A 25,939-nucleotide genomic window follows, 5' to 3' on the forward strand; every position below is an offset into this window, starting at 1 on the left:
AAAACCGCTCTAAAAAATAAAGTCTCAAAATTTTTTTTAAAAAAATGAATCTGATCATAGACTCGCTTTGTTTGTCTTTAAAATACAGATTACTGGGCCCCACCCTAAGCTTATTGAATGTGAGCTTTCAAAGAAGTTTAATGAGTTCTATAATCAGAAGAGTTTGATAAATGCTGCTCTATATATTATTCTGCAACTTGCTTTTATCTCTTAACAATACACTATGGTTACCCTTTCAGGTTAATGGCTATACATCAAAGTCATTATCTTTTGGTAGGTGTAGGGACAGATTAACAGATTCAATTACAAAATGAAACTAAATTATTTGTTTTGCAAAAGACACTGTAAGCAAAGTTAAAAGGCAAAAGACAGACTAGGAGAAAATATCTGCAACACATGTAACAGAGGGTTAATATTCCTAATATATGAAGAGGTCTTACAAACTGAGAAGTAAAGAAGTTTGAAAAGAAGGGCACTGTTGTGGTAGGAAGTGGACTCTGAGATGGTGTTAGTAAGCAGGATGTTAATTAAGTAACCTTTGGATCAACACCTGTGGAAGGGAGGAGAAGGAAGCAGGAGTGAGCAGAGTGAGTAGAGCTGTGTTGCAGGCCCAAAGATAGTCTCAACTAGAATGGCCCTTCAGAAGTATTCCTCGACACCTGCTTTCAAAGCCATCATGAGTGGGGCTGCAGTGTGGCCGTCATTCATTTTCAGCTTACACCCACGTGCCATAGCAATCCATCCATGAACCAAGTTCAGGCTTTTTCCTTTTTTGTCAGCTGGTCACAAGGGATATTCCCATATGCCATAAGTGTGAACGTAGGAAGAGATGCTAGTGAAATAGTGGTGGATGACATGGGAGTCTGGGCCACCTGCTCATATAGCTACTTGACTCCTCTTGTCCTACTTGTGCTGGATTTATCACTTCCTTATAAGAGCTTCCTGTTAGACCCATTTGCCCTCAGGATTTGGTGGGTCAGACAGAACCCAGCTCATGATGAGCAGCTGTGGCTACATACTCTCCTGGTGTCCCATGATCAGCTTGCTCTGTTTCTACCAGGACCCAGCAGCACATTGGGAGTTGTTTTTCAAAGGCATATACTTCTCTGAAGATGGCATGGCCTTTCTCCAAAACTCCAGGAGTCTGCACTGTGATTATCCCATGAGATTTGCCAACAATCCCACATAGCAGCTTTTCCCACCATTCTGACCTTTAATACCGTAGGGTACTCTGGTCACAGGGCCAAGTAAAAGGACTGCTTGCACTGTAGTGTAGACTGCTGCAGAGTACTTCCTGCTTTGACCTCCACTCAAAGTTGCCTGTCTTCACATCATCCAGCATATGTGACAGAGCAGTATTCCCAAGTGAGAAATATACTGCCTGCAGAACCTGAAGAGGCCAAGCAGATAGTGTACTTTTCTTCTTTGTGGTGAGAGGTGCAAAGTGTCATAATTTGTCCTTTACCTTGGATGGGATTACTCAGTGTGCCCCTAACCTTAGTGGACACCTAAGAAGTGTATTGATGTGACAAGCCCCTGAATCCTCATAGCATTTATCTCCCGTGTTGTGACTATCACCAAGGCCACCAATGTGCAAGCCACTTTTTGCTCATCCAGACTGATTAACATGATTTCTTTATGGAACAGTGTGATGTTCTGTGGGGTATCCAGATCCCTTCAGGCTATATTACGACGGAGGGCAAGAGAGTCAACGTAGCCCTGTAACAAAATCACAAATGTACATTGTGGTCTGTCCCATGTGAATCTGAGCATTTTTGATCCTCTTTTCTGAATAGTGTAGAAAAGAACACATTCAGAAAATTAATGGCAGCATACCATGTGACTGAGGCTGTGCTAATCTGCTCTAGCAAATATCCTACATCTAGCACAGTGGCAGAGGTTAGGACCACAACTTGGTTGAATTTACAATAGCCTGTCATTTTCCAAGACCTATCCCTTTTTCCCTAAGGGTCAGATCAGGGAATTAAATATAGATGTGACAGAGTCTAACACCTCCGCATGCTTAGATCTTTAAGAATGACACTAGGGCCTCCCTGGTGGTGCAGTGGTTGAGAGTCCGCCTGCCGATGCAGGGGATACGGGTTCGTGCCCCGGTCTGGGAGGATCCCATATGCCGCGGAGCGGCTGGGCCCGTGAGCCATGGCCGCTGGGCCTGCGCGTCCGGAGCCTGTGCTCCGCAACGGGAGAGGCCACAACAGTGAGAGGCCCGCATACCGCAAAAAGAAAAAAAAAAAAAAAAAAAAGAATGACACTAACTTCCACACTTCCATGCCAAACACAACATTATTTTTCCCACTGTTCCATTATGGAAAATATTTCAAACTTACCAAAAGTTTAAAGTATGATACAGTTAACACTCACGTAGACACCAACTAGATTCTAAATTTTACATTTTATTATATTTGCTTTGTTGCATATTTATCTGTTCTTCTATCCATGTATCAAGCCATTTAATTTTTGGATGCATTTCAAAGTAAGCTGCAAACATCAGGACACATCTGCTGAAAAAATTCAGCATGCATAGCATTAGAAATCACTGTTTACAGTTTCTGTTTTAGGTAACATTTTCATACAGCGAAATGTACAAATCTTAAGTGTGCCATTTGATGACTTTGACAAATGCATATAACCCTGTGTATCATACCATTTAAGTACCTCCCATCCGCAACACATACACACACACCTGGGACTAGCCCCACCTGGGTGAGCTAACAAGCTACTCATCTAGTCCTTTGCCCATAGGTTAGACAACTGCCTTCTGCCCTCTGAACCCCACGTACCCAGGGACCACATCTCCTTGACTCACAGCTGACCACTGGCACGGTGGCCAGCTGGCACCGTGAGCTCTCCAGGGAGAGCCAGCTTCGGGTGCTAACGGCACACTCCTGCCTGGTCTGGAGAGCCGGCCCCCCGCCATAGGTGCCCCCTTCCTGCCCCTCCAGGTAGCTGCAGCTTCCCTCTCCTTTCCCCTGGGATGCTCTGGGATTCTTGTCAGGTCGGAGCCAGGAGGCGTGCGGCCCAGGTTTGTCACGATGGGAAAATGGAAATCATGGAATTCACAATCACAGAGCACACGTGCGCTCTGTGCTGACCGAGGTACCAGTCCTGGGGCAGGTCGGCTCAGGCCTCTGATAAGACCCTGGGAAGAGAAAGGAGGAGAAAGATTTCACTTAAAAGCCAACGAAGCCCAGAAAGGACAGTGCCTTTCTGTAGGAAGGGCTTATGCCTGGCACTGAGCTGGAGGAAAGCGGCCATGCTCCCCATAACTGGGAAAAGGGATGGAGCTGCACAGGCCTGGTGAGGGGGAGTCCTGGGGGCGCTGGGAGGGAGAGCAGGAGGCCCATTTAGCACTTTGCTCCTGCCGCCTCCCTCGGGCTGGCAGGTACAGTGGGGGAGTGCCCATTCCTCTCCCAGCAAGAACTCTGTGGAGCCATCACTGTGGGAAGGGAAGTCCTTTAGTCCTCTGTGCTACTTGCCCGCAGGGCTGAGCCCTTGGCCCTGATTTGCCCTCTGGGCTCCTCCCTCAGAGCCCCTTCCCATCCCTGGTCTCTCCTATCCAGGCCCTCAGTCAACCCTGCTGTCCTCCAGCCCCCTCCTTCCACGGTGAGGACTCCACAGTTTAATTATGCTCCAGCACTGTGTTTCCCTGTTCCCCTGGCTATAAAACTGCCTAATTTAGCTCTCTAGATCTATTTAGATCTCTGATTGATATGACATTTGGAGCGTATATCTCCCCCACCTCTGCCCTTTATTTTCTGAAATCTGTTTGCCTTTCTCAAGTCTTCACAACTGGAACTGAAATTAGAGCTGTAAAGCACATCATGCCAGTGGCTGCAATGAAACTAAATCTCTGTTCAAAAATGCTTATTCATATTGTATTCCAAATGTTCTATTTCACGTGCCAAAGCTTTTACCACTAACAACAAGCCATTGGAGAAATAAGTACTAAATGTAAATCGAGTTAGACCAGCCATGGGTCCTATTTGAAATGACTGGTCAGAACAGATAAATTCAGAGTGAAGTGGAAAGGGAATTCCTTCTAATTAGGAAACAGGGTTTTGTATACCCTCTCTATCAATATGTTTTTGTCTCCCATTTTTATCTTCTGTGTAGTAAGGAAGAAAGAAGTAGAGAGAATGGGGCAGCTGAAAAAGCAAATGAAGTTAAAGTAGTTTGCATTTGCATAGTGTAGGTCAGTGGTTCTCAAACTTGAACCTGAATCAAAATCACCTATGGGTCTGGGGCAGGGCCTGAGAATTTTCATGCTAACATGTCCCCAGGTGGTACTAATGCTGTTGGTCTGGGAACCACACTTTGAGAACCACTGTTTTAGGGGCTGTGCTGAGTAGGCTTGAAGGTCAGGAGTCTCTGGTCCTGGGAAGACTTGCCCAGTGGCAGGGACTGCCCCGTGTGCCCTGGAGGAGGTTCTAGCTCAGCGGGCAGAGCTCAGCAACCCGCTCCTGGGGAGCCTACAGTGGCCAAAGAGCACAGGTTACGCCCGGGACCTCCTGTCAAAGGCCTGGTCTCTTCTGGAGTCGTCTAACTCCTGCCAAGTCATGCCTCCCTCTTTCTGGGTGGCAGATGGATCTGTAGCACTGATAAGCCCGAGGGAACGTGGCCTAAGGTGAGCCCCAGGCTGCAGAGCAGGCGTGGTTCTCAAACTGAGCATGCATCAGAGTCTCCTGGGGCAGGGGTGCTTGGGAAAAGCCAGATTGCGGGGCCCACCCGCAGAGCTTCTGAATGTTAGGTCTAGGGTGGTGGTGGCTGAGAATGTGAGTTTCCAGCAAGTTCCCAGGTGATGCTGACTGGTGCCTCTTGGCCAAGAGAATAAAAAGGCTTCTGTGTTCTTATGACTGAGGCAGAGAGGCTGCTGAGAAAGATGCAGACCAGGAGCAGCCTGAGCAGAGACTGGCTATTTACTTGGCACCAGACTAAAAATTCTGAGTGACTAGATTTTTGTTAAGGATTAGTGAGAAAAGCACCGAATTATATACAGCATTTACTCATTCTAAATATATTTGAAACTAATCATTGGGTAATGTTATTTACGTTCAGTTGTTTCAACAAAGGGAAGAGGCTTTGCAGTAGGTCCTTTATGTATGTTACCTCATTTCCTTCTCACAACAAACAAATGGAAAAAGACATCAAAAAAAAAAAAGTCTTCATTTTTCCAGATGAAGAAACTGAGCCTCAAAGAGCTTGAGTGACCTGCCTAAGGTCACACAGCTGATAAGAGCGGGACCTGAGTTGAGGTTTGGCTCCAAAGCCCTTTCCGCTATACCCTGCTCACGAATGCATCCTTATTGAAAGAGCAGAGGAAGGAGGGAGAGTGTTTTCAGGGAAATCATGATAGAAACAAAATATCTGCCATGGAGAGTAAGTAACGAGGATGGAGGCTGAAGGGATAGATCAGGACTAGATTGTGAAGGGCCTTGAAAGTCACCCAAGGAATTTGTACTTTATCATAGTCAATGAGGAGCTGTTGCAAACATTGTAGCAGGGGTGGGATGCTAAATTGGGTGTAGCCTAAGAGCCCCAGTGAGGGGGAGTCCTGGGGGTAAGAGCAGAGGGCGTGGAATCACAGAGCCCTGGAGCTGGAATGTGACAGATGAGCAAACTGGGGCCCAAAGCAGGGAAGTAGCTTGCTGGAAGGATGCTGTGGGGCACCGCCCAGCTCCACCCCTACCCTTTCGTGCTGGAGCCCTCATTCCCCAGCTGAAGGGCCTGTTGGTGATTGACAGCACACAGCCCAGCCCCTCACCGGGAATGACCCTCAGCTGAAGAGAGCCACCGTGCCCAAGGCTGTGCATCCATCCCAGGTGGCAGCCTGCATCTATTGACTGGTCAACGCAGGGACATAAAGCCCTGGCTCCTTTACCACAACTTAGGACCTCTCTGAGGGGTCATGTTGGCTCCAGAGCTCCCCATGTTGTGTCTGCATCACAGTTCAACTTCCTCCTCTGCCTGCTCCTGCTTTCTTCACTCCCCACAGGTACTGAGCCTGACGTTGCTCCCCAAGAATCCTCCTGCCTGCGAAGCTCTGTGTCACACTCTGTTTCCCTGGGAACACAGCCCGTGATGCTTCCCCAAGGTCACAGGCCAATTCAGTGGATTCGGGACAGGAGCCCATGTCTTCTGACTTTCGACATTTCTACCACACCTGGCTGACCTCCCACACTGATTCCTCTTAGGCTCTCTCTGTATAACATCCATCCAGGGATTTGGGACAAGTGACCTTAGAGACTGGGTCAAAGGGTGCTAGGAGAAATGCCCCTCATGCGCCAGGAGTGCCCTGCACGGTAATGAGTACATGTGTGCGTGGAACAGTTAGAGCTGTTACAGGTTCATCCGCCAGGAGGAAATGCGAGGCACCTTCCTGGCCCCTCCAGGCTCCTCCACTTGCCTGGGACAGTGGCTAGGGGAAGTCAGCCTGGACCAGGCTGAAATAAAAGAGATCACGTCAGTGGCTCAGGGCTTGGAACCCAAGGACCTGGACCAGGTGAGGCTGGCCTTGAGGACTAAAGCTCTGCCCCAAGACACAGAGAGGCGTGCTAGGGGTTTTCAGAGGGCCCACCACACCCTGCTAACGCATTTCCTGCTCTTCATTTTGCAGCAAGACCCAGGGGTTCACAACTGGCACCTATGCTGTGCCCACCGTCAGGATCTGCTCACTGGAGTCCTCCCCCACCATGTGTCGGCTGCCACTGCAGCCTGTTTGGTGGTGGAGTATGTGGAACCTCGCATTATGGCCTGTTTACAGCCCGGTGGAGCCACAGTGATGGAATTTGTATGGATTCCTTTGCTGCTTCTGTTTATCGCTGTACAGTGGCAGCGAGGCCCAAAGGAGACCAAACCCTCGACTTTCAACAGTTCCCTGGGCCCCTCCGGATCACCCCTCTGTCTTGGGGAGCTGGAGAGGGGCTGAGAGGAGGCCTCTGACCCCAGTTAACAATCAGGAGGCCAAGTACTTGGGAAGACACAAAACTTTTGTTTAAACATCAAATCCCCCAAGTAGTAAACAGGCCAATACTTAGTTCAGTGTTCACAATGCCCCACAGCAAATGAGACAGATGGACCACAGACCTTAGAAGAAGGCCAGGAAACGGGCATTTTTAGAAGTTCCAAGACTTGAGCCAAATAAGAGTGAGGGCCAAACAAGGCTTTCACAAGTGTCGTGCTGGGCTGAGAGGGAGAAATGGCAGTGGGTCACCGTGCGAGGAAGATTATGGATGCTTGGTCCATCCATAATCCAACCAGAAGGGTGCTGGTTAAAACCTCACCAGAATGGACATTTATTTATTTATTTTTAACATCATTATTGGAGTATAATTGCTTTACAATTGTGTGTTAGTTTCTGCTGTATAACAAAGTGAATCAGCTATACATATACATATATCCCCATATCTCTTCCCTCTGGTGTCTCCCTCCCACCCTCCCTATCCCAGCCCTCTAGGTGGTCACAAAGCACTGAGCTGATCTCCCTGTGCTATGCGGCTGCTTCCCACTAGCTAGCTATTTTACGTTTGGTAGTGTATATATGTCCATGCCACTCTCTCACTTTGTCCCAGCTTACCCTTCCCCCTCCCTGTGTCCTCAAGTCCATTCTCTAGTAGGTCTGTGTCTTTATTCCCATCTTATCCCTAGGTCCTTCACGACCTTTTTTTTCCCCTTAGATTCCATATATATGTGTTAGCATATGGTATTTGTCTTTCTCTTTCTGACTTACTTCACTCTATGACAGACTCTAGGTCCATCCACCTCCCTACAAATAACTCAATTTTGTTTCTTTTTATGGCTGAGTAATATTCCATTGTATATAGGTGCCACATCTTCTTTATCCATTCATCCGATGATGGACACTTAGGTTGCTTCCATGTCCTGGCTATTGTAAATAGGGCTTCAGTGAACATTGTGATATGTGACTCTTTTTGAATTATGGTTTTCTCAGGGTATATGCCCAGTAGTGGGATTGCTGGGTCATATGGTCGCTCTATTTTTAGTTTCTTAAGGAACGTCCATACTGTTCTCCATAGTGGCTGTACCAATTCACATTCCCACCAGCAGTGCAAGAGGGTTCCCTTTTCTCCACACCCTCTCCAGCATTTACTGTTTGTAGATTTTTTGATGAAGGCCACAGAATGGACATTTATTGTCCCTGGTCATTTATCCTTCCCCTAGGATGCCATGTCCTATTTATGGTTTCCATAACTGCACTTCAGGCTCCTTGGGCTTCTCCACCAACTTCTCCACCAGTCTCTCCACCGACCTTGCACTCATTGTGATAATTGCACCCACGTGACTTTGATGGTTACACTCATCCATAGGGTCTCTGTCTTTTCAGAGCTCTACAGTGTCCACTGACATAGTGAGCCTACTGTCATGGCCTCTCCTCTGGACAGGCCGAACCTACAGAGGAGAACCACCACTGAATTTCTTAGTGGTGCTGGTAGCCCTCTCAGCAGCATGCTTCTCAGAGCCGTGGTAAATGGTGTATCCTGTGCCTTTCTGTTTGTGTTTTGCAGTCTTTTCAGTATGTCCACTCTAATATGCTCACTTCTGAATCTTTTCATCCCTTATTCCACTATTTCCATAGCAATGCTGGCATTTCGACCTCACTTAGCGTGGATCATCATGTTTTCTATACCTCTAGGAGCTGTCCTAGTAGTGCGTTTGCACCAACTCTTGTGGTCCTTGCCAGGGTATTAAATCCTATTTTCCATGGAGTGTTCCTACATTGATAAACTCTCCTCTTCCAACTTTATAGTCTAGCTCCCTTGATGAAGCGATCTCAGAATCCAATTTTATGCGTACTTTTCTAGGTCCTGCCGATCTATGCAGGCTAGGCCATGCAGCTCCTGGGGGCATAGTTACTTTCCTCCCTTCTCAAGCCTAGCATGTTCATGCTGTGCCTTAAACCTTGTTATAGGCCTAGTGGCCAAGAGGGGAAGTGAAGGTACATTTTGTCTTGTGGTGGAGAAGCTCTGCATCATCTCCAAGTAAGGGGCAGGGAGACTATTAGTAGGGAAGTCAGGCCAATTCTACAGGCTCAGAGGGTTCAGCGAAATCTGGGGATTCAAGATTTTGGTGGCATCCATCTAGATATCCCCAAACTGTATGTCAGGGTCCTATTCTTTCCCAGGAAGCATCCTGACTTTGACACAGCAAACCTGTCTCCGTTGAGAATTTAATCTTCTTTGGCGCTCAATAACCACCAAATTCTATTGGTCTTATAGCTACTCTTTCACCCTGTTTCTCAAATACTTGATATATCACACCAGATCATATGCTCCCCTTCTACCAGTATACCATCCCAATTCACCACCTGGTGAAAGTCTTAACAATAATAGGACTGCCACATTGTGGCAGGGGGCTATCTGTGATCCACCTACCCCTCTGTGATGTGGTCCTCCTTGTCAACTGGGCAGTGAGTGATCTAGCTCCCAAATCCCATCTACGTGTTGACTTTCCTGGATAACACTCAGTTTCGTGTGTCGTAATTTGAGTTCCCCAGGAAGCCAACTCTATGACAGAATGTAGCATGCAAGATGCCTATTAAGTGATGTCTTTTGGAATAACACCTGTGGAAGGAGCAGTCCTGGGCAGAGGGGAAAGTTGAGATGCACTGTAAGCCTAACAGCAGCCTCTGCCAACCCCACAGAGAGATCTGGAGTTACAATGACCCTTCCAAATTATCCCAAGTTGAGCTGAGATGGTCAAGCCTCTATAGCCTTTCTTTGGTCAGTCACTGTGTGCTGCCCCAGAAAACTTTGTGACCTTGAGTGAGGCAACTCTCTGTACCTGTGGCAATCCCTGAAGGGGCTAACAGAGGCAGCTTTCCAACAGTGCTCTCTGCACCTCAGGCAAAAAGCCCTTTATTGAAATGGGAGATGGGCTGGCACATCATGGCATCCAACACAGGCACCAACTCTTTAAGAATTGTCAATTAAAAGTAAAGAATTAAGCATTTATCCTGCCCTTCCTATGTGAATTGTATTTCAGAGTAACCAAATAGCCATGGTTGATGAGGAGAAATTCTGTACAAAGGGATTCAGTTAATAAATTACACGAAATGATGAGATTAGTTTATCATTGTTTTGCAGCCCTAATAAAATATTTTTTTTTCAGGCAATGAGCATCAATTGATGAAACTACAAAGTAAAAGATCAATGGGAAACTTTACAATGGAACGTTCAAGCTGCCTCTGCTTGAACCCACTGATCAATCTGAACACCACTGACTGTTAGACAGTCTGTACTTTCTGATGTGTTGCAATAGGAAGTACACAGCACCATCTCTGAGCATTCCTGTTTTAAAAAACTTTGTACTGGAATCTACTGAAGGCTTTAGAGCCAACTTCTGGTTTATAGTTATGTCAACTTTATTCCTCTAATGAGAGGAGCAACCTAAGTAACAACAAAAATAAGTAAACAGACAAATGATTATGTAGGACATTCAACAGTACAAGGGACTTGGTTTCTTCAACAACTCAATAGAATGAAGGAAAAAAAAGAGGGGAGACTGTTTTAGATTAAAGTAGATTTAAGACACATAACCAAGTACAATGTGTGTCTCTTGTTTGGATCTAGATTTAAACAAACCAAATGTAAAAAGACATTTTTTTAGATAATTGAGGAAATCAGACTATGGCTGGGTATTAGAGAACATCAAAGAACTGTTATGAATTTTGTTTAGTGCAAAAGTGGCATTGTGGCTGTATATCTTAGAAATGTCCATATCTTTAGAGGACAATGAAGTATATAGGATAAAATGACATGCTGTTTGAAATTTGCTCTAAAATACAGAAATAAAAAAATACAAGAATATATAAAGCAGATACAGAAAAGCCCTGATAGTTTTTTTTTTAATTTTTTTAATTGAAATATAGTTGATTTACAATGTTGTGTTAGTTTCAGGTGTACAGCAAAGTGATTCAGTTTTTGAATTTGAGTAATAAGTACCTGGGAATTCATTTTATCATTCTTTGTACTTTTGGGTATTTAAAAAATTTTTAAGATGCCAAAAAAAAAGACAAATTCAAAGGACCCAATGGGGGAAATAATGCTCAAAGGATATAAATATACAATAAACATTTGAGAAGATATTCAACTACACTGAAAGAGAAAAGCAAATTAGAACAATAAGGAGATAAATTTTTTTTTTTTTTTTTTTTTTTTTTTTTTTTTTGCGGTACGCGGGCCTCTCACTGCTGTGGCCTCTCCCCTTGCGGGGCACAGGCTCCGGACGCGCAGGCTCAGCGGCCATGGCTCACGGGCCTAGCTGCTCCACGGCATGTGGGATCTTCCCGGACCGGGGCACGAACCCGTGTCCCCTGCATGGGCAGGCGGACTCTCAACCACTGTGCCACTAGGGAAGTGCCACTACATGGCTTTGATCTTTCAACTTTCTGTCAATCTTTTGAATAAAAAATACTATTTCGGGCTCCCCTGGTGGCGCAGTGGTTGAGAGTCCGCCTGCCCATGCAGGGGACACGGGTTCGTGCCCCGGTCCGGGAAGATCCCACATGCCGTGGAGCAGCTAGGCCCGTGAGCCATGGCCGCTGAGCCTGCGCGTCCGGAGCCTGTGCCCCGCAAGGGGAGAGGCCACAGCAGTGAGAGGCCCGCGTACCGCAAAAAAAAAAAAAAGGCCATGTAGTGCTATGAAAGTGGCAAAATCGCTAACTGCTTCTGGGAGGGCAAGTTGCCTCCATCTTACAGTATTCGTTAAGAGTAAATCACACACATGCTATTAGACACAACAATATTCTGTAGAAATAATTGCACCAGAAATTCATGATCTGTACATGAGGATGTCTGAGGCAGCACTTTTTTCTTTGGCCAAAAATAAATAAATGGAAAACAACATGAACTATCACAGAGGAATGGTCAAATAATGGTTCACCTGTACCAGGGAACATTATTTTTTTTAAAAAAATAAAAATCTCTTCTCTGTAATCAAAGTGTATGTTTAATAGTACAAAAACTAGAAAATACAAACAAGAAAAAAAAGGGAAAAAATTCATAATTCCAGACCTGGAGATATCATCTTGAAATATATCATTTCAGGTGTTTCTCATTGTAGGGTGTGTGTGTGTGTGTGTGTGTGTGTGTGTGTGTGTGTGTATGCATATGTATGTATAAATGTACTTGTTTTTCCAATAAAAGAAGGTATCACGTTACACAATATGTGGTGACCTCCTGTTTCCTTAACTCCCTCATGAATATTTTCCACATGAATAAATTTTCATCTACAAATACGGCCTTTAAGAACTGCATAGTATTCCATTTTATGGATACTGCATAACCTAACCCATTCCCTACTTTGGGGTATTTAAGTGCATTCCAATTTCTCCTTTTATAAACAGCCTCCCTGCGCGCTTGCAAAGCTTTGAAGTTGATTTGCCAATTGCCTTCTGGAAAGTTCTGGCTGTTTCTGGAGGCATTTGAGGCAAAATAGTCCGAATGCTTTCCCATCACGCGAGCCTGCTATCTCCCCAGATAGCAAAACTATAGTCTTTAGAACTTGTAAGACTTGTCTTATCCTGCCCGTTAGTCATACCGCCTAACTGGGACTCTGTTCCAGAAATCCCTGCACCCTCTCCCTCCCCTCGCCTCATTCCCGCCCCTCCCCACGCGTCCGCCCCCTCCCCCCGCGCTTTCCCGCTCGGCGGCCTGGCCTATGGCAAACGCCAAGAATTAATTAGGGGCGGGGATCAAGGAGCGGCTGTCAGGAGGTCGCCATATTTCTGTACGGCCCCGCGGCCGGCCCAGCAGTCGGCGGGTCGGGAGAGGTGCTGACAGGGCGGGGCCACCGCGCGGCGCTGCCGGCCTCACCCCTCCCGTCCCGGACAGGTGGCTGGAGCGCGCCCCGCCTCCGCCAGCTGCGGGTGGGAGCAAGCGAGGGCCAGTCCCGGACGGCCGCCGCCAGCTGCGAGCGGGAGCTAGCGAGGGCCAGTCCGGGACGGCCGGGCAAGGAGTCCGGCGGCGGCAAACGAGTATCGTGGCGGCCAAAAAAATGCTTCTGTACCGAGGGGCCCCCGCGGGCCCTGGCGCGCCGGGCAGCGCGCTGGCCCGGCCGGGCGGCGGCCCGCAGGCCTTTGGGATCCGCCTGAGCACGGTAGGTCGGGGGCCCGAGGGGGCGGACGCGCGCGCGGGTCCCGGGGCTGCGGGGGGCGCGCGGGGAGGGCCCGGCGGGCCGAGGCCTCACGCGGGACGGGACCTTCTCTCGCCCCCAGATGAGCCCCCGCTACCTGCAGAGCAACTCCAGCAGCCACACGCGACCCTTCAGTGCCATCGCGGAGCTGCTAGGTGAGTGGTGAGGGCGGGCCTGGCCGCGACCGCCCGAGGCAGCGGTGCCAACGTGGTGCCGCGGACGCGAGAGGAATGTGCGGAGCCGCGCGGGGCGGGCCGGGGCTGGGGTGGGGGCGTCGGGACCGGCCCCGGCTCCGCAGGCGGAGGAGGGGGTCGGCTCTGTCGCCAGGGACGAGGTTCCGCGGATTAAGCTGAAGAAACAAGGTGTGTCCTAAGAGTTAGGACTCCCGTGTGGTTTTTCTCTCTGGCTCGTGATGTTCCGGGCACTTTAGGATAACTTAGTTAATAATCAAAAGGAGATGCATAAAAATATCGGGCCCTGAGGCAGCTGGGCTCCACGGGGGCCGGCGACAGACGGAGGACGCCAAGCTAGCAAAGGGGCATGAAGAAAGGTCTGGAAGACGGAGTTATTTAACTTTTGGGACCAGAGAGTCTGGGAATGATGGGACATCTCTTAAGAGATGACACGAGTGCATTTGGCTCCCTGCGACTGCGGAGGGCTGGGTCCGCGGTCCACGAGCGCCCTCACACCGCTGGAATGAATACTGAGCACTTAACCTCTCGCTCCACCGATGTTTGCTTTTAAAGCGTTTTCAGTTGATCCCTTGAAGCCAAGTACACCAGCTTTTGCAGCAGTGTGCTAAATACTGTGTGGAAAGCAAAGAAGAAAAACATTCCTGGACAAAATGCAGCACATTGCAAATGTTACAAAAGCTGGAATTAGGGAGAGATGTTTATGGGGCAAGGTAGCACAGAACAAAATCTTGAAAATGGTTTCAAAGCTCCCCAGATGAGCCCCAGTTACAACTTAAGCAATCGCTGTGGCCATGCAGTGTGGATTGCCTTGGGCGAGAAGTCAGTGGGCAGCAGGAGGAGATGGTCAGGAGAGTTATTTGGAAGGGTGATGGGGAGCTTTGATGATTAGTTTGACCATAACACAGAATGCTCACAATATGTATGTTCATTAGAAGGTGAAGGGGGGAAAGTGACATTGGCACGTTTTGAATCCTAGAGAACAGGGACTATATTTTTAAGGTTTTGCACCATGCCTTGAGGGAAACTCATAGTGGAATGAGATCTAAGTGCATGTAACTTACAAAAAAGAAAAAAAGAGAGGAAAAAGTAACAATTTGCTTAGTGGGAAATGAGAGACAGAAATGTGTTGTTCCCTCACAGTGGCACTGTGCAAAACCACATGCACTTATGCTGTACTGTGTACTGAACTTTATGGGTGATTTAAAAAGTTCCATTTGTAATTTTGAATATGTATGATTTTTGCCTTAAGTATTAACTTAACCTAATTCTAGCCTAAGCTGACCCGTATAAGTGCAAGTATACATGTGTATTATATATCAATACATACGCACACATCCCTGCACACATACATACAAACACACAGATTTTAAAACCAAATCACAGCTATTTGTGGTCATATAGGGAAAAGGGAGAGCAAAGTGTTAGCAGGTAATCCAAAGCTTTCATTTTAGGTTTTCCTTCATGGTTTTCTCCTCCACTTATGCATTAATTTTCTGGTGAACCATTCATTCGATAAATATTTATTGAGCACTCACTGTGGGCAAGGCCACTGTGGTGGGTACAAAAATGAATACAACATAGGTTCATCTTCTAGTAGGGGAGACAAAACATGTACAGAAGGTTTATTATTTGTATAACTGCAAGATAGAAAGTGATATATCAGCAAAGATAGACACATTGGGTGCTGTGGGAGTTCAGAGGAAGGAGGGATGACTTCCAGCTTACCAGGAAGAGGAGGTTTAGGAAAGGTTTTGGAGAAGAGGTGACATTTGAGCTGAGATTTGAAGGATTGGGACATGTGGATATGGGTGTGGGGAGGGGAGGGCATTCCAGGCAAAAGGAACAACTGCATGAACAAAGGCATGAAGAATACTGAGTAGTTGAGTTTAATTGGAGCATGGAGTTCATGAATAGTCAAAGCTATAGGTCCTTAGAGAGTTTACATAGAGCTTTCATAAATACATTTTTAACTATACCTTTTGGGGTAGACGGCATCATCATCATCATTATTATTATCAGCCTGCAGATAAAAATACAGAGGCTCAGAGAATTTAATTGACTTTTCCAAGATTATGTGTTTAGTAAGTGGCAGATCCAGGACTCAAACACAGACATTTTTACTCCAAGTACCAAGCGGGGAATAAAGTTAGGAAGGTGGGCTGGGACCGAAATGTGACTGGGAGGCTTGGGTATTTGAGCTTTTAATCTGAAGTTTTCTGAGCAAGGGAATGTCATGATCAAAGCTGTGCTTCAGGAAAGTTAATCTTGCAGCGTTGTATAAGATGAATTGGAGAAAAGAGAGACGTGGCTTTGAAAGACGAGGTAGGAGGTTATCAAAATAATCCAGATGAGAGGGAATAAACTCTGTAAACTAAGAAAGTGTCGATGGCAATAGTAATATTCAATAGCAAGGTGTAAGAGAGCCTAAGGATGTATAGGGTAAGAGAGAGGGAGGACAAAAAATGACTGAAATTTCAAACTTGTGGTCATTTGAATGCTGACACTGTGTGTGTGTGTGTGTGTGTGAGAGAGAGAGAGAGAGAGAGACAGAGACAGAGACAGAGACAGAGAGAGACAGAGAAAACAGAGGAAGAAGAATAGCCTTGTATCAGAAGTTGATGACCTTAATTATAGACAAGAACAGTTTTTGATACTTGCAGGATGTCGGTAGGGCTGCAGCTTGGCCCTGACAACCTTACAGGATCCTCAAAGGCCATTCCCCTGCAACAGGAGGACATGGGAGGAAGCGCTGCGTCAAAGCCATCTCCCACTCGCCATCCTGTCTCTCCAAGGATTCTGTCATGGGACACTTTCTCATTGCTTCCCGGGTTATGATGAGCTATGAAGCTTCAGTTACAATGCTCTTTTAGAAGATCAGGGGTCAGATGGTTAGGGGATAAGATAGAGTCCCTGGGGTCTGGTTTCTCATGTTCTTGCCTAAGTGGTGGGTGAGGGAAGTTAGAGGTAGAGTCCTCCCACTGAGGGTAGCATGGGCCAGGTTACGAGAGATAAGACTACTGGGATCTGGTAGCACATGAGGTTGTGTGGGCCAGCTTAGGGAATAAAGACATCCCAGGATCTGGTAGTGTAGCTCTTGTTACCAAGTCCAAGCTCAGACTGCTCGCCGCACAACAGGCCAGTGAATCAGGAGACGAGGTGTTGAGACAAGGAATATGACTTTATTCGGAAAGCCGGCAGATGGAGAAGATGGTGGACTAGGGTGTCAAAAGAACCATCTTATTGGGGTTTGGATGCCAATATCTTTTATAGAACAGAAGGGGGAGGAGATGAGGAGGTAAAGTAAAAAGACCATAGGTTTTGCAAATATCCTCTGGAATGGCCAGTCTCAGGCAAGGGATGTGTTCATTTCTTCTTTCTTGCAGCCATCCACAGGTGGACTGGGTCAGGATGCTTCCCTGAACAAAGGCACTTTGGTTTAACATTCAGGCAGAGAGGCAGGATTCCCCAGGCAGGCCATTGTGTATAGACAGTATCCTTTTAGTGAACAAAAGCAGAGGAAAGCAAAGGTTAAAGTAAAAGAAACAGATCCAACATGTAGTCAGATTTGGGTCTTCCCTGTTACCCTCTCACCTAAGTGGTGGGCCAAGTGAGAGGAATAGGGGTTCTCTCACTGCCCTACCTGTTCACGGGCTAGATGGGCTGGGCCATGGGAGAAGACCGATTCCCTAGGATTTGATAGCATGGGCTACGTGTTGATAAATTTTTGGAAGGTTAAGCAGCAAGAGGTAAGATTAAAGCCAGCCACCAGATTGGTGCCTTATTATTATAAGTTCATTTATTGAGGCCAATCTGTTATTATTATAATTTCATTTGTTGAGGCCAAGTGAAAGGCCACTTAAAACTGAAAGTAAGTGCAAAGCTGTGCTTACTGTGTTGCTGGCCTGTCTGCTGATCTCTCCTTCCCTGCTGCTTCAGCTGACCCTGGCCTCTGGCATGCCACCCCCGTACTCCACCCATTTCCAGCCAAGGAGATAAAAGGTCTAGTTTCTCCTGGCCATTACCTTGTAACTCCTGAAATGCCTGTATTAAAACTCTTTGGTATGTTTCTGTAAAAAAGTACCTGGTGAAATTTACAGTAAAAAGGGAAAAAATAAAAGTGATTTTTTGGTGAGAGGCCTGCAGGCTGGTTCATTGAATGTAGTTTTATAAATGCAGGATTGGAATTGATATGTATTATATGTTTGAATTGTGAATGTTCATAAAGTGTTAGAAAAAAATTCCTCTATGTCCCAAGTTTTCAAAGTAGAAATGATGTCCTGTTGGTTGACAAGTTAAAGGTATCAGTCTCAATGGCCTTGGCTTTCTTCCAGTAGGAGTGATTGATAGGTTCTAAAACAATTCAGGGCCTGCTTGCCAAGTAGTTTCTTGGAACAATGTAGGCAGCTTCACAATGCTGAATCCTTCTGTCAGTTAAAGAAAAAAACCTGCTGCCTCTTATTACAAAGTAAAGCACTGTATTTCTGATAAAGCCACTATCGCATGTCAGACTTAAAATTCCTGCCAAAAGTTGACCCACTCGATTTACCACGTGCCACAAGGCTTGGCACCACCTAGTCCTTAAAGATTGACTATATCAGACCTTTTAACCCCCTTCTGGGGCTATCGGTGATGCCTTTCTGCTGTTAAGACTTTTTGGGTTACAATCAGTGACAGCTTTATCAGTGACTCTGGCAACACCATTGTGGCCCTTGAAATTAATCTGTCTTGTTTTATTTGATGGACATTCCACACATTTAAGTGGTTGTAACTGATACTGTTAATCGTGTTATAAAAACTGATATTTTGAATATGTGTGATACTTCTCTTGCTTGTAAGGGAGGTTCCCAGTAGAGAAATGCCATGATCTGAACATTGGTAGTGGGACGAGTATACAACCAGAACCCTACCTGGATCTCTCAGCCCAGCCACATCAGTATCAGTATCAGTAAATCAGTGTAGGATCCCAGGGAAAGGGAAACAGGTGGAAGGGAAGGTCTTTGTCTTGATTAAACAGCTAGTAAAGACAGGAGTGCTTAAGGAACCTATCCAACAGATTGCACAAACTGCCCTCCCACTTGGGCCAGTGAGCCCTAATGAGACTTTTGTACCACATGTGTTAGTGACTGACAATTACGTAAACTGGCACCTGTGGCAAAAAGATGTGGCTATTAGACAATGGCACCCCCTGGGGTTGTAGACATGGCACATATGTTAGAATATGGCTATATTGGATGTCTTTGGAGTCTTAAATAATTAACCCATTGTGAAGACCTAACTCAGAAAGAATCGTGAAACTTTCTGTATTTATATTTCCTACTTTAATTCTATGTTCTCCATTTAATGAGGGTTAAACAGCCTCACCTTCAAGACTATTACAGAGTGCCTAAGCAGAATCACTCCTCTAAGCATGCTTACTACGATCATTGGGATTTAGGCAGACAGTTAGTGTTTTGGTTTTGAACCTGTAACTCTTTCAGTGCCTCTTAGGCTATAAACAAGGATGATGATAATATCTGTGTTCTTCAGTGGAGGAGGTGATGTAAAAAAGAAGTAAAAAATAAAATCTTCACAATAAACTCTAACGCGTGTGGTATGTACCTATTTGTACCAAAGTTGCAGATTCAACTCTTCTCCATAATCACCCTTTACTGTATACCTTTGTGAGCAGTAAAGTGGCTAAAAAGACAAGAAGTGATAAGATGAAAATGGAGCAAAATGCTTGAAGTATATGGAGGAGTTATTTTTCCCACAGTCTCTGAAGTTTGAAGAGAGAAAGCAGATTGCACATCAGTCATCATATGAAATCTAGAAATCAGCTTCATAAACCCATCTGCCATCATACCTATCTTTCCCTATACCATTAATGCTCCCTGCTCCCTTCTGGGACATTCACATGAAGGGAATAAAGGACAGTTTCTATGCCTTAGGGGCACTGAACTAGAGATTTTAATAGAATATTAGAAAAAGAGATCTAATATCACAGATTTCTACCTTTTGCAGATAATGCTGTAGATCCAGATGTATCCGCCAGGACGGTCTTTATAGATGTTGAGGAGGTCAAGAATAAATCTTGTTTGACCTTTACTGATGATGGATGTGGGATGACACCTCATAAACTACACCGAATGCTCAGGTAAAGATGTCTTCATTCTTTTTCTCTTGTCTTGAGTTCATGAACTCTATTTAAGGCTTAACAATTTTCCTTTCCCTTTATTCATTCAACAAATATTTATTGAGCAGCTGTTATGTGCTAGGACACAGGTTATGAAATAGTCACTCTTCTTGCCCTCACAGAACTTAGAGTCTAGCTGGCAATTCAGACAGTCAAGCAATAATCATAACAAAAAATGATAGGTATAATGATAGAAAAGTATAGGATACAATGAGATGACTCATCAGGGGAGCCCAATCTGATCCAGGAGGTCAGGCAAAGCCTCTTAGATGAAGTGATATTTAAGCTGAGATCTAAGGGGTGAGTAGTAGAATTCAATGAGGTAAAGAAGCAGGGGGGCAAGGGATGAGAGTCCAGGCAAAAAGAACAGCATGGGTAAAAACCTGGAGGTCTTCACTGGTCTAAGACCTTTGCAAACTTATATTAACTTAAATTCACTCTTAGGTCAGGAGTATTGGCGTTGGAACAATTTATGGATTGAACCATGAACATGCCTGGGTATAATCAAGGCCCACGAAAGATAAATAGAGGACATCATACACATAATCTTTGAAAGTTTTGCAGTAGAATTACAGGGTTAGGAAATTCTCTTTTCTAACTGCTGAAGCTGGTGATAACAGATTTCTCTTGCCACTGTCAGTTCATTTAATTACTTTAAAAGGTTTGTAGTTAAGAATGTAAGTTTGTACTTTATCATCGTCACATATCACTCAGTAAAAGATGAGTGTTTCCTCAACTCCTTCCTTCTCTCTTCCTTTTTTTAGCAGATGAGGTTGATTACTCTCCATGAGGCTTCCTGAACTAGCATGTGAAGCATGAGTACCAGTGGAGGGGTTCTGTGGAGGAGGGAATGGGCTCTGAACTATAAAAATGGAAAAAATTCATTTGGTTGTAGTTCTCTTTGAAGGTATTCTAATTGTATAACCCTGTTTGTAGGGAAATCCCTTTGATCCATCAAAGAAAAGAAGTGAAATTTGGACATAACCAATTATAAATTTGGTTATGTTTTACCACTCAGCAATCTGTGGACCTTATGTCTCAGATCCTTATAATTTGAAGAATATCTGAGGAAAACTTCTAGAAGTGAGATAAGAATGCGGTCAATATGTTGATGAAGGTATGGAGTTGGCCCTATTTTTAAACTTATAGCCTCACTTTTATCTCCTAAAATTAATATTTTATATAAAGAAAAAGAGGATTTGGGGACCAAAATATTTATGTGTCTAATTCTGTATGTACTAGTTTTTTTTCTAAAATCACTTATTCTCTTATTGGTTCCTTCCCCCCACACCTTATCCCGGTGACATGGGTGTCAAATAGTGGGCCTGACAAATCTTACTACCTTCTATTTTGTCTGTGGAACTACATCTGTGAGACTTGGTGCTTACAATTACAAGGCAAGAGGAAGGAGGAGGATGGTTTCGAAATAATTGCAGCAACTTTTGTTCCAGATTCTTTCAACAAATTTTTACTGAGCACTTTTGTGAGAGTCACTGGAGATAAAGTGGTGAACCAGACAGACATGATCCTTATTGCCAAGGGGCTGGCAGTTTAATGAGAAAGATATAAAATAATTGACTAGTAATACAACTACATAGGTTATTCCACTAGTGGTAAGTGCTATGAAGGAAGAGTATAGTTTCTATGAGGGTATATAGTGGAGGGATCTAATCTAGTCTGTGGAATCAAAAAAGGCTACCATGCAGCTCGGTGCTTTGTGACCACCTAGCGGGGTGGGATAGGGAGGGTGGGAGGGAGACACAAGAGGGAGGAGATATGGGGATATAGATATATGTATAGCTGATCCACTTCATTATAAAGCAGAAACTAACACACCACTGTAAAGCAATTATACTCCAATAAAGATGTTTAAAAAAAAAAAGGCTATCATGAACAAATGACATTTGAGTTCAGATATGAAGGATGTTTTGTTCCCAAAAATCAGGCAGGAACTACAGTAGCCATAGGATTTTTTGGCATTATCATGCCAAATATGTTTCCCATTAATTTAAGCTGGCAGTTGTTCCTCATATTTGAAAATTAATTTCAGAGAGTTTTTTAAATTTTTGTTGAAGTATAGTTGATTTATAATGTGTTAATTTCTGCTGTACAGCAAAGTGACTCAGTTATACATATATATATATATATATATATATATATATATATTCTTTTTCATATTCTTTTCCATGATGGTTTATCACAGGGTATTGATATAGTTCCCTGTGCTATACAGTAGGACCTTGTTGTCCATCCATTCTATATATAATAGTTGGCATCTGCTAATCCCAAACTCCCAATACTTCCCTACCCCTCTCCCCCTTGGCAGCCACAAGTCTGTTCAATTTTAGAGAATTTTTTAAGTGAGTCCTGGATTATGTATATTTATATGTGTTGGATTTTATTTCTGATCATATCTTAAAATAAACTTGAATCTGTTAGAAGGTCCCATTTATTTAAAAAAGATTATTTAGTCCAATTCTAACTTCCCCAGGGATTCCACTTACCACAATTTGTTTTAAAATAGTTGAACTTTAGAGGAAACTTTGAAAATTATTATTAAGTATATTAATTTTTCTGTTTGTGGTTTGGAGGCATATTATTTTTGTATTTGGAAAAAAATAAGAGGTAACTATGCACAATTATTAAGCCTACAGAAATTCTATTTGACCTGTAACATTTGTTATAATCTTATTCACATTTTCCAACTTTTTATGCTACTCTTATATTTTCAGGCTAATAAGATAGTTATGTAACTGAAACAACAGTTTCTCCCATAAATGCAGAATCCCATGAAAATCAAGTTAAAAAGAAAAAGCCTATCATTAAATTCCTTTAAGGTCCACAATTAATTCTCTTTAGCTTATGGGGATAGTGTGTGAACCAACTAGTCTATATATTCAGCTGCCTTTTTCAGCAAGTTGGAAAACCTCTCTTAAAGGTCAAGGATTAAAAGCAGCCACAGATCCATGGATTGAAGGTATTTGCTACCTCTGATCAGAACTGCATTTCCTAGTAGATCTGTTCTTCTAAAACAACAGCCAGAGAATAACAGTGTGCTTAGCATTCTTTCATTATTTTATACAACATACTACATCACCAGTGTATTTAGGGAACAGCAGTACCTGCCCTTGTATGTCCATGAATTTGCTAAGGTTTTTTTTTCATTGATCAGAGTCCCAATTTAAATTTACCCCTCTAGATTCTAGAATCTTGACATTTTAAGGAACTTGGGAGCAAGCTGCTATTTTCCTGGATTCCACTCAAAGAGCCCCCTTGGTGTGTAAACACCGTTGTCTATTACACGAGAGGATAGAATAGGACTTAATGAAGAGAAACCACCTGTCTAACCAAACTATATAAGATACATTCCTACAATTCTGTTATTTATTGTTAAGGGTTTTATATTAGGTAGTTATTTGATTGGTATCTGGCATCTATTCTGCGATTTTCAGTTAAATAGAATACCTAATATGGGAATGCAAGTGGAATAAAAGAACACACGGGAAGAGTTAAGGGTAACATAACAACACCAACATACTGAGCTTCCAGCTCCTCTCATCTCATTATTCTCATCCTTTTCCATTTCTGGTTCTGGCCCTGCCCCACTACTTATCTTCTCAACCTTATATAGTCATTTAGTCTCCCCAAACCATAACACAATGAAAGTTTATACTTACAAAGGAAGAAAGACATGCTAGATGGCAGAACAGGCAGGAAAGGTGAGGAAATTAAGGGAGTAATATAGTCTCCCTATTTTCACCACTTCCCCTTGAGCACCTAATTGAAGCTTTGGTGGCATTAGAGTAGGTTTAAGTCCAAATAACCTTATAGATCCATTTCACATGGTAGGTAACATTACTGTTTATGAAGAGCCCTGAGTTTTAGATATGATATTAGATCTCAAGTAGAGGTAGAGGATAGCACATGACAATTCTCAGAATGACTTCTAGAGTTAGTTTAAAATTAAAATTTGAATACTACTTTATAAGTTATAATATATTGTACATACAGTGTATCATTTAACCCTCCTAACGACCCTATCATTTTTAGGTAATTCTTCCACAGGAGGAAAAGGAATGCCTGAATCTTACCAACTTCTTTAAGTTTACTTCCTGGAATGCTAAGACCCATAGACTGCAGAAGCTCAATGCTCTTTTGGTATCTTCAAAGGACCTAGTGTCCTAGAAATTACCTTTTTATGTGGTTGGATTTATCTGTTGGATACACAAAGCTCCTATAAAGTGTCTACTCTAGAGGGACACAATGATGTTATCGTTTAACACTTTGAAATAGAAAATTAAAAGGTGGTACCCCTTCCTCAGGAAGTGAACACAAACCCCGGCCTCCAGGAAGTAGAAATCAGGCACCTCAACCCAATTAAAAGAATAAGAGCCAAGGCCAAGCTGCTCAGCCATGGCAGGTAGAACATCTATTTTATTGATGTTGGAGAAGCATCTAATCTGTAATATACGAAATCCTTCCTTAGACTGTAAACCATGAGGGCAAGAACCATGTCTCTTTTACTAACAGTTGTGTCTCCAGTGCTTAGCATGATGCACAGCACATAGTAGGTACTCAGTAAATATTTATTGAATGAATGGTAGTGTACAACATTGTAAACTTAGTCCATCTAGAGAGAACTAATCCTTAAAAAATTAGTTGCATTTGTAATGAGAGAAGATACATGAAGATAATAATCATTTTCTAGATTTCATATCTTTAATTTTTTTTGGTTCGGTCATTTTGTTATGTGTTTGAACGGAAAATATAAGAAAGAGAAAGGATCTGGCTCCCAGATTAAGCTGATCATAAGGGGCTACAGAGATTGTTGAGGTAGCTCGGTGAAAGGCCCTTAATAAAACAAGGGAGACTTTATACTGCAGCTGTTTGCTGATATTCACAGGCAGAACTACCTATTTTTATCCCTTGGCTACATTCCAATGAACTGTCCCAGCAGATGGAGCAGAGGGTAAGAACTGGAAGTGTTATCCTTTGAGTGAATAGTTGAAATTGTCAAGATATATAACCTCTGACTTACAGATCTCTAGAGAGTGATATGACCAGGTTAGGGATGCCTAGCCTAGTACCTCTGACTAGTGCTAGTGCCAGTTATCTGGTACTCCTGTTACCCTCTCTAGGGTGTACTCTGAGATAACCACCCTTTTCATCTTCCCCTAACTTTACTATTAGCAATCACAGCTATTTTATCTAGACAAGAAAGGCAGCTGCCCCATGGCCTTCTCCAGCTCTCTCTGTGAGTGAAAAGAGGCCGCCTTTACATTTATAAAGTGTGACTCTAATGTAGCAGAAGCGTTTATGTACACACAGACCACACAGGAAAATCAGTCCCATTACCCTGTAGTTATTTCCTATGTTTTTAACTTAATAATTTTGCCCAGAAATACCAAAAGGAAGAAAAAAGGAAGGACTTTCTCACTGTTGTGGCCTCTCCCATTGCGGAGCACAGGCTCCGGCTGCGCAGGCTCAGCGGCCATGGCTCACGGGCCCAGCCGCTCCGCGGCATGTGGGATCTTCCCAGACCGGGGCACGAACCCATGTCCCCTGCATCGGCAGGCGGACTCTCAACCACTGCGCCACCAGGGAAGCCCGGAAGGACTTTTTATAAGTGTCTTCATTTGAAAGCCAGACATTCTGCCTACCTGTCTTAGGATGCTTTTTACCTTTCTGATTTCTTTTTTCTTGTGTAATTACAGCTTTGGCTTTACAGACAAAGTAATAAAGAAGAGCCAGTGTCCCATCGGGGTCTTTGGTAATGGTTTCAAGTCAGGCTCCATGCGACTAGGAAAGGATGCTCTTGTCTTCACCAAGAATGGGGGTACTCTCACTGTTGGACTCCTATCACAGACCTATCTGGAATGTGTCCAGGCCCAAGCAGTTATTGTACCAATTGTTCCATTCAACCAGCAAAACAATATCCTTTCTGGAAATGGAAAATGTTAGTTAAAAATTAGTCTAATCTGACTATTCTGATAGAAACCTCTTTCTACAGGTCGAATCCAGCTATCAAAAGTTTTCATATTTAAAGAGGTATTCAGGTGTCTTAAATTTAACTGGAATTTCACCCTATTAAATATTTTTTAAATAAATGGATCATTGACAGAATCTTAGAATTATATTGCGGTTTTCACTGTTAGGCGATTTGATCTATATACTATCTCCCCACTCCCACCACTCCTGTGGTAAAGTTCCCTAGGGCCTTCTCTTTTTTTTTTCCCCCTAAGGGTAGTTACATTTGCGTCACTCTCCTAGAAACATACCATTTATCAGCTTATCTGACAGCTGAATAGCTCACTTTTCTATACCTGGACAAGCTATTATTTCTGTTAGACACCAGGTGTCTTTACGCAGGCAGTATAGCAATAAAGTTTGAACTCACTGCTTC

General features: G+C 44.0%; 1 protein-coding gene across 2 annotated transcripts in view; it reads left to right on the forward strand.

Moving 5' to 3' along the window:
* The first annotated feature begins 12,739 nt into the window (after positions 1-12,739).
* MORC4 (MORC family CW-type zinc finger 4) overlaps positions 12,740-25,939 on the forward strand; it is a 50,153-nt gene continuing 36,953 nt past the window's right edge. For both annotated transcript variants that reach the window (XM_060087155.1, XM_060087156.1), the window contains exons 1-4: positions 12,740-13,134; positions 13,253-13,325; positions 19,365-19,497; positions 25,251-25,468. In XM_060087155.1, coding sequence (XP_059943138.1) covers positions 13,033-13,134; positions 13,253-13,325; positions 19,365-19,497; positions 25,251-25,468 — 526 coding nt within the window. In that variant the 5' untranslated portion in view covers positions 12,740-13,032. The remainder of the gene's footprint in view (positions 13,135-13,252; positions 13,326-19,364; positions 19,498-25,250; positions 25,469-25,939) is intronic.

The sequence above is a fragment of the Mesoplodon densirostris genome, chromosome X (assembly GCF_025265405.1).
Source record: "Mesoplodon densirostris isolate mMesDen1 chromosome X, mMesDen1 primary haplotype, whole genome shotgun sequence".
Taxonomy (NCBI): domain Eukaryota; kingdom Metazoa; phylum Chordata; class Mammalia; order Artiodactyla; family Ziphiidae; genus Mesoplodon; species Mesoplodon densirostris.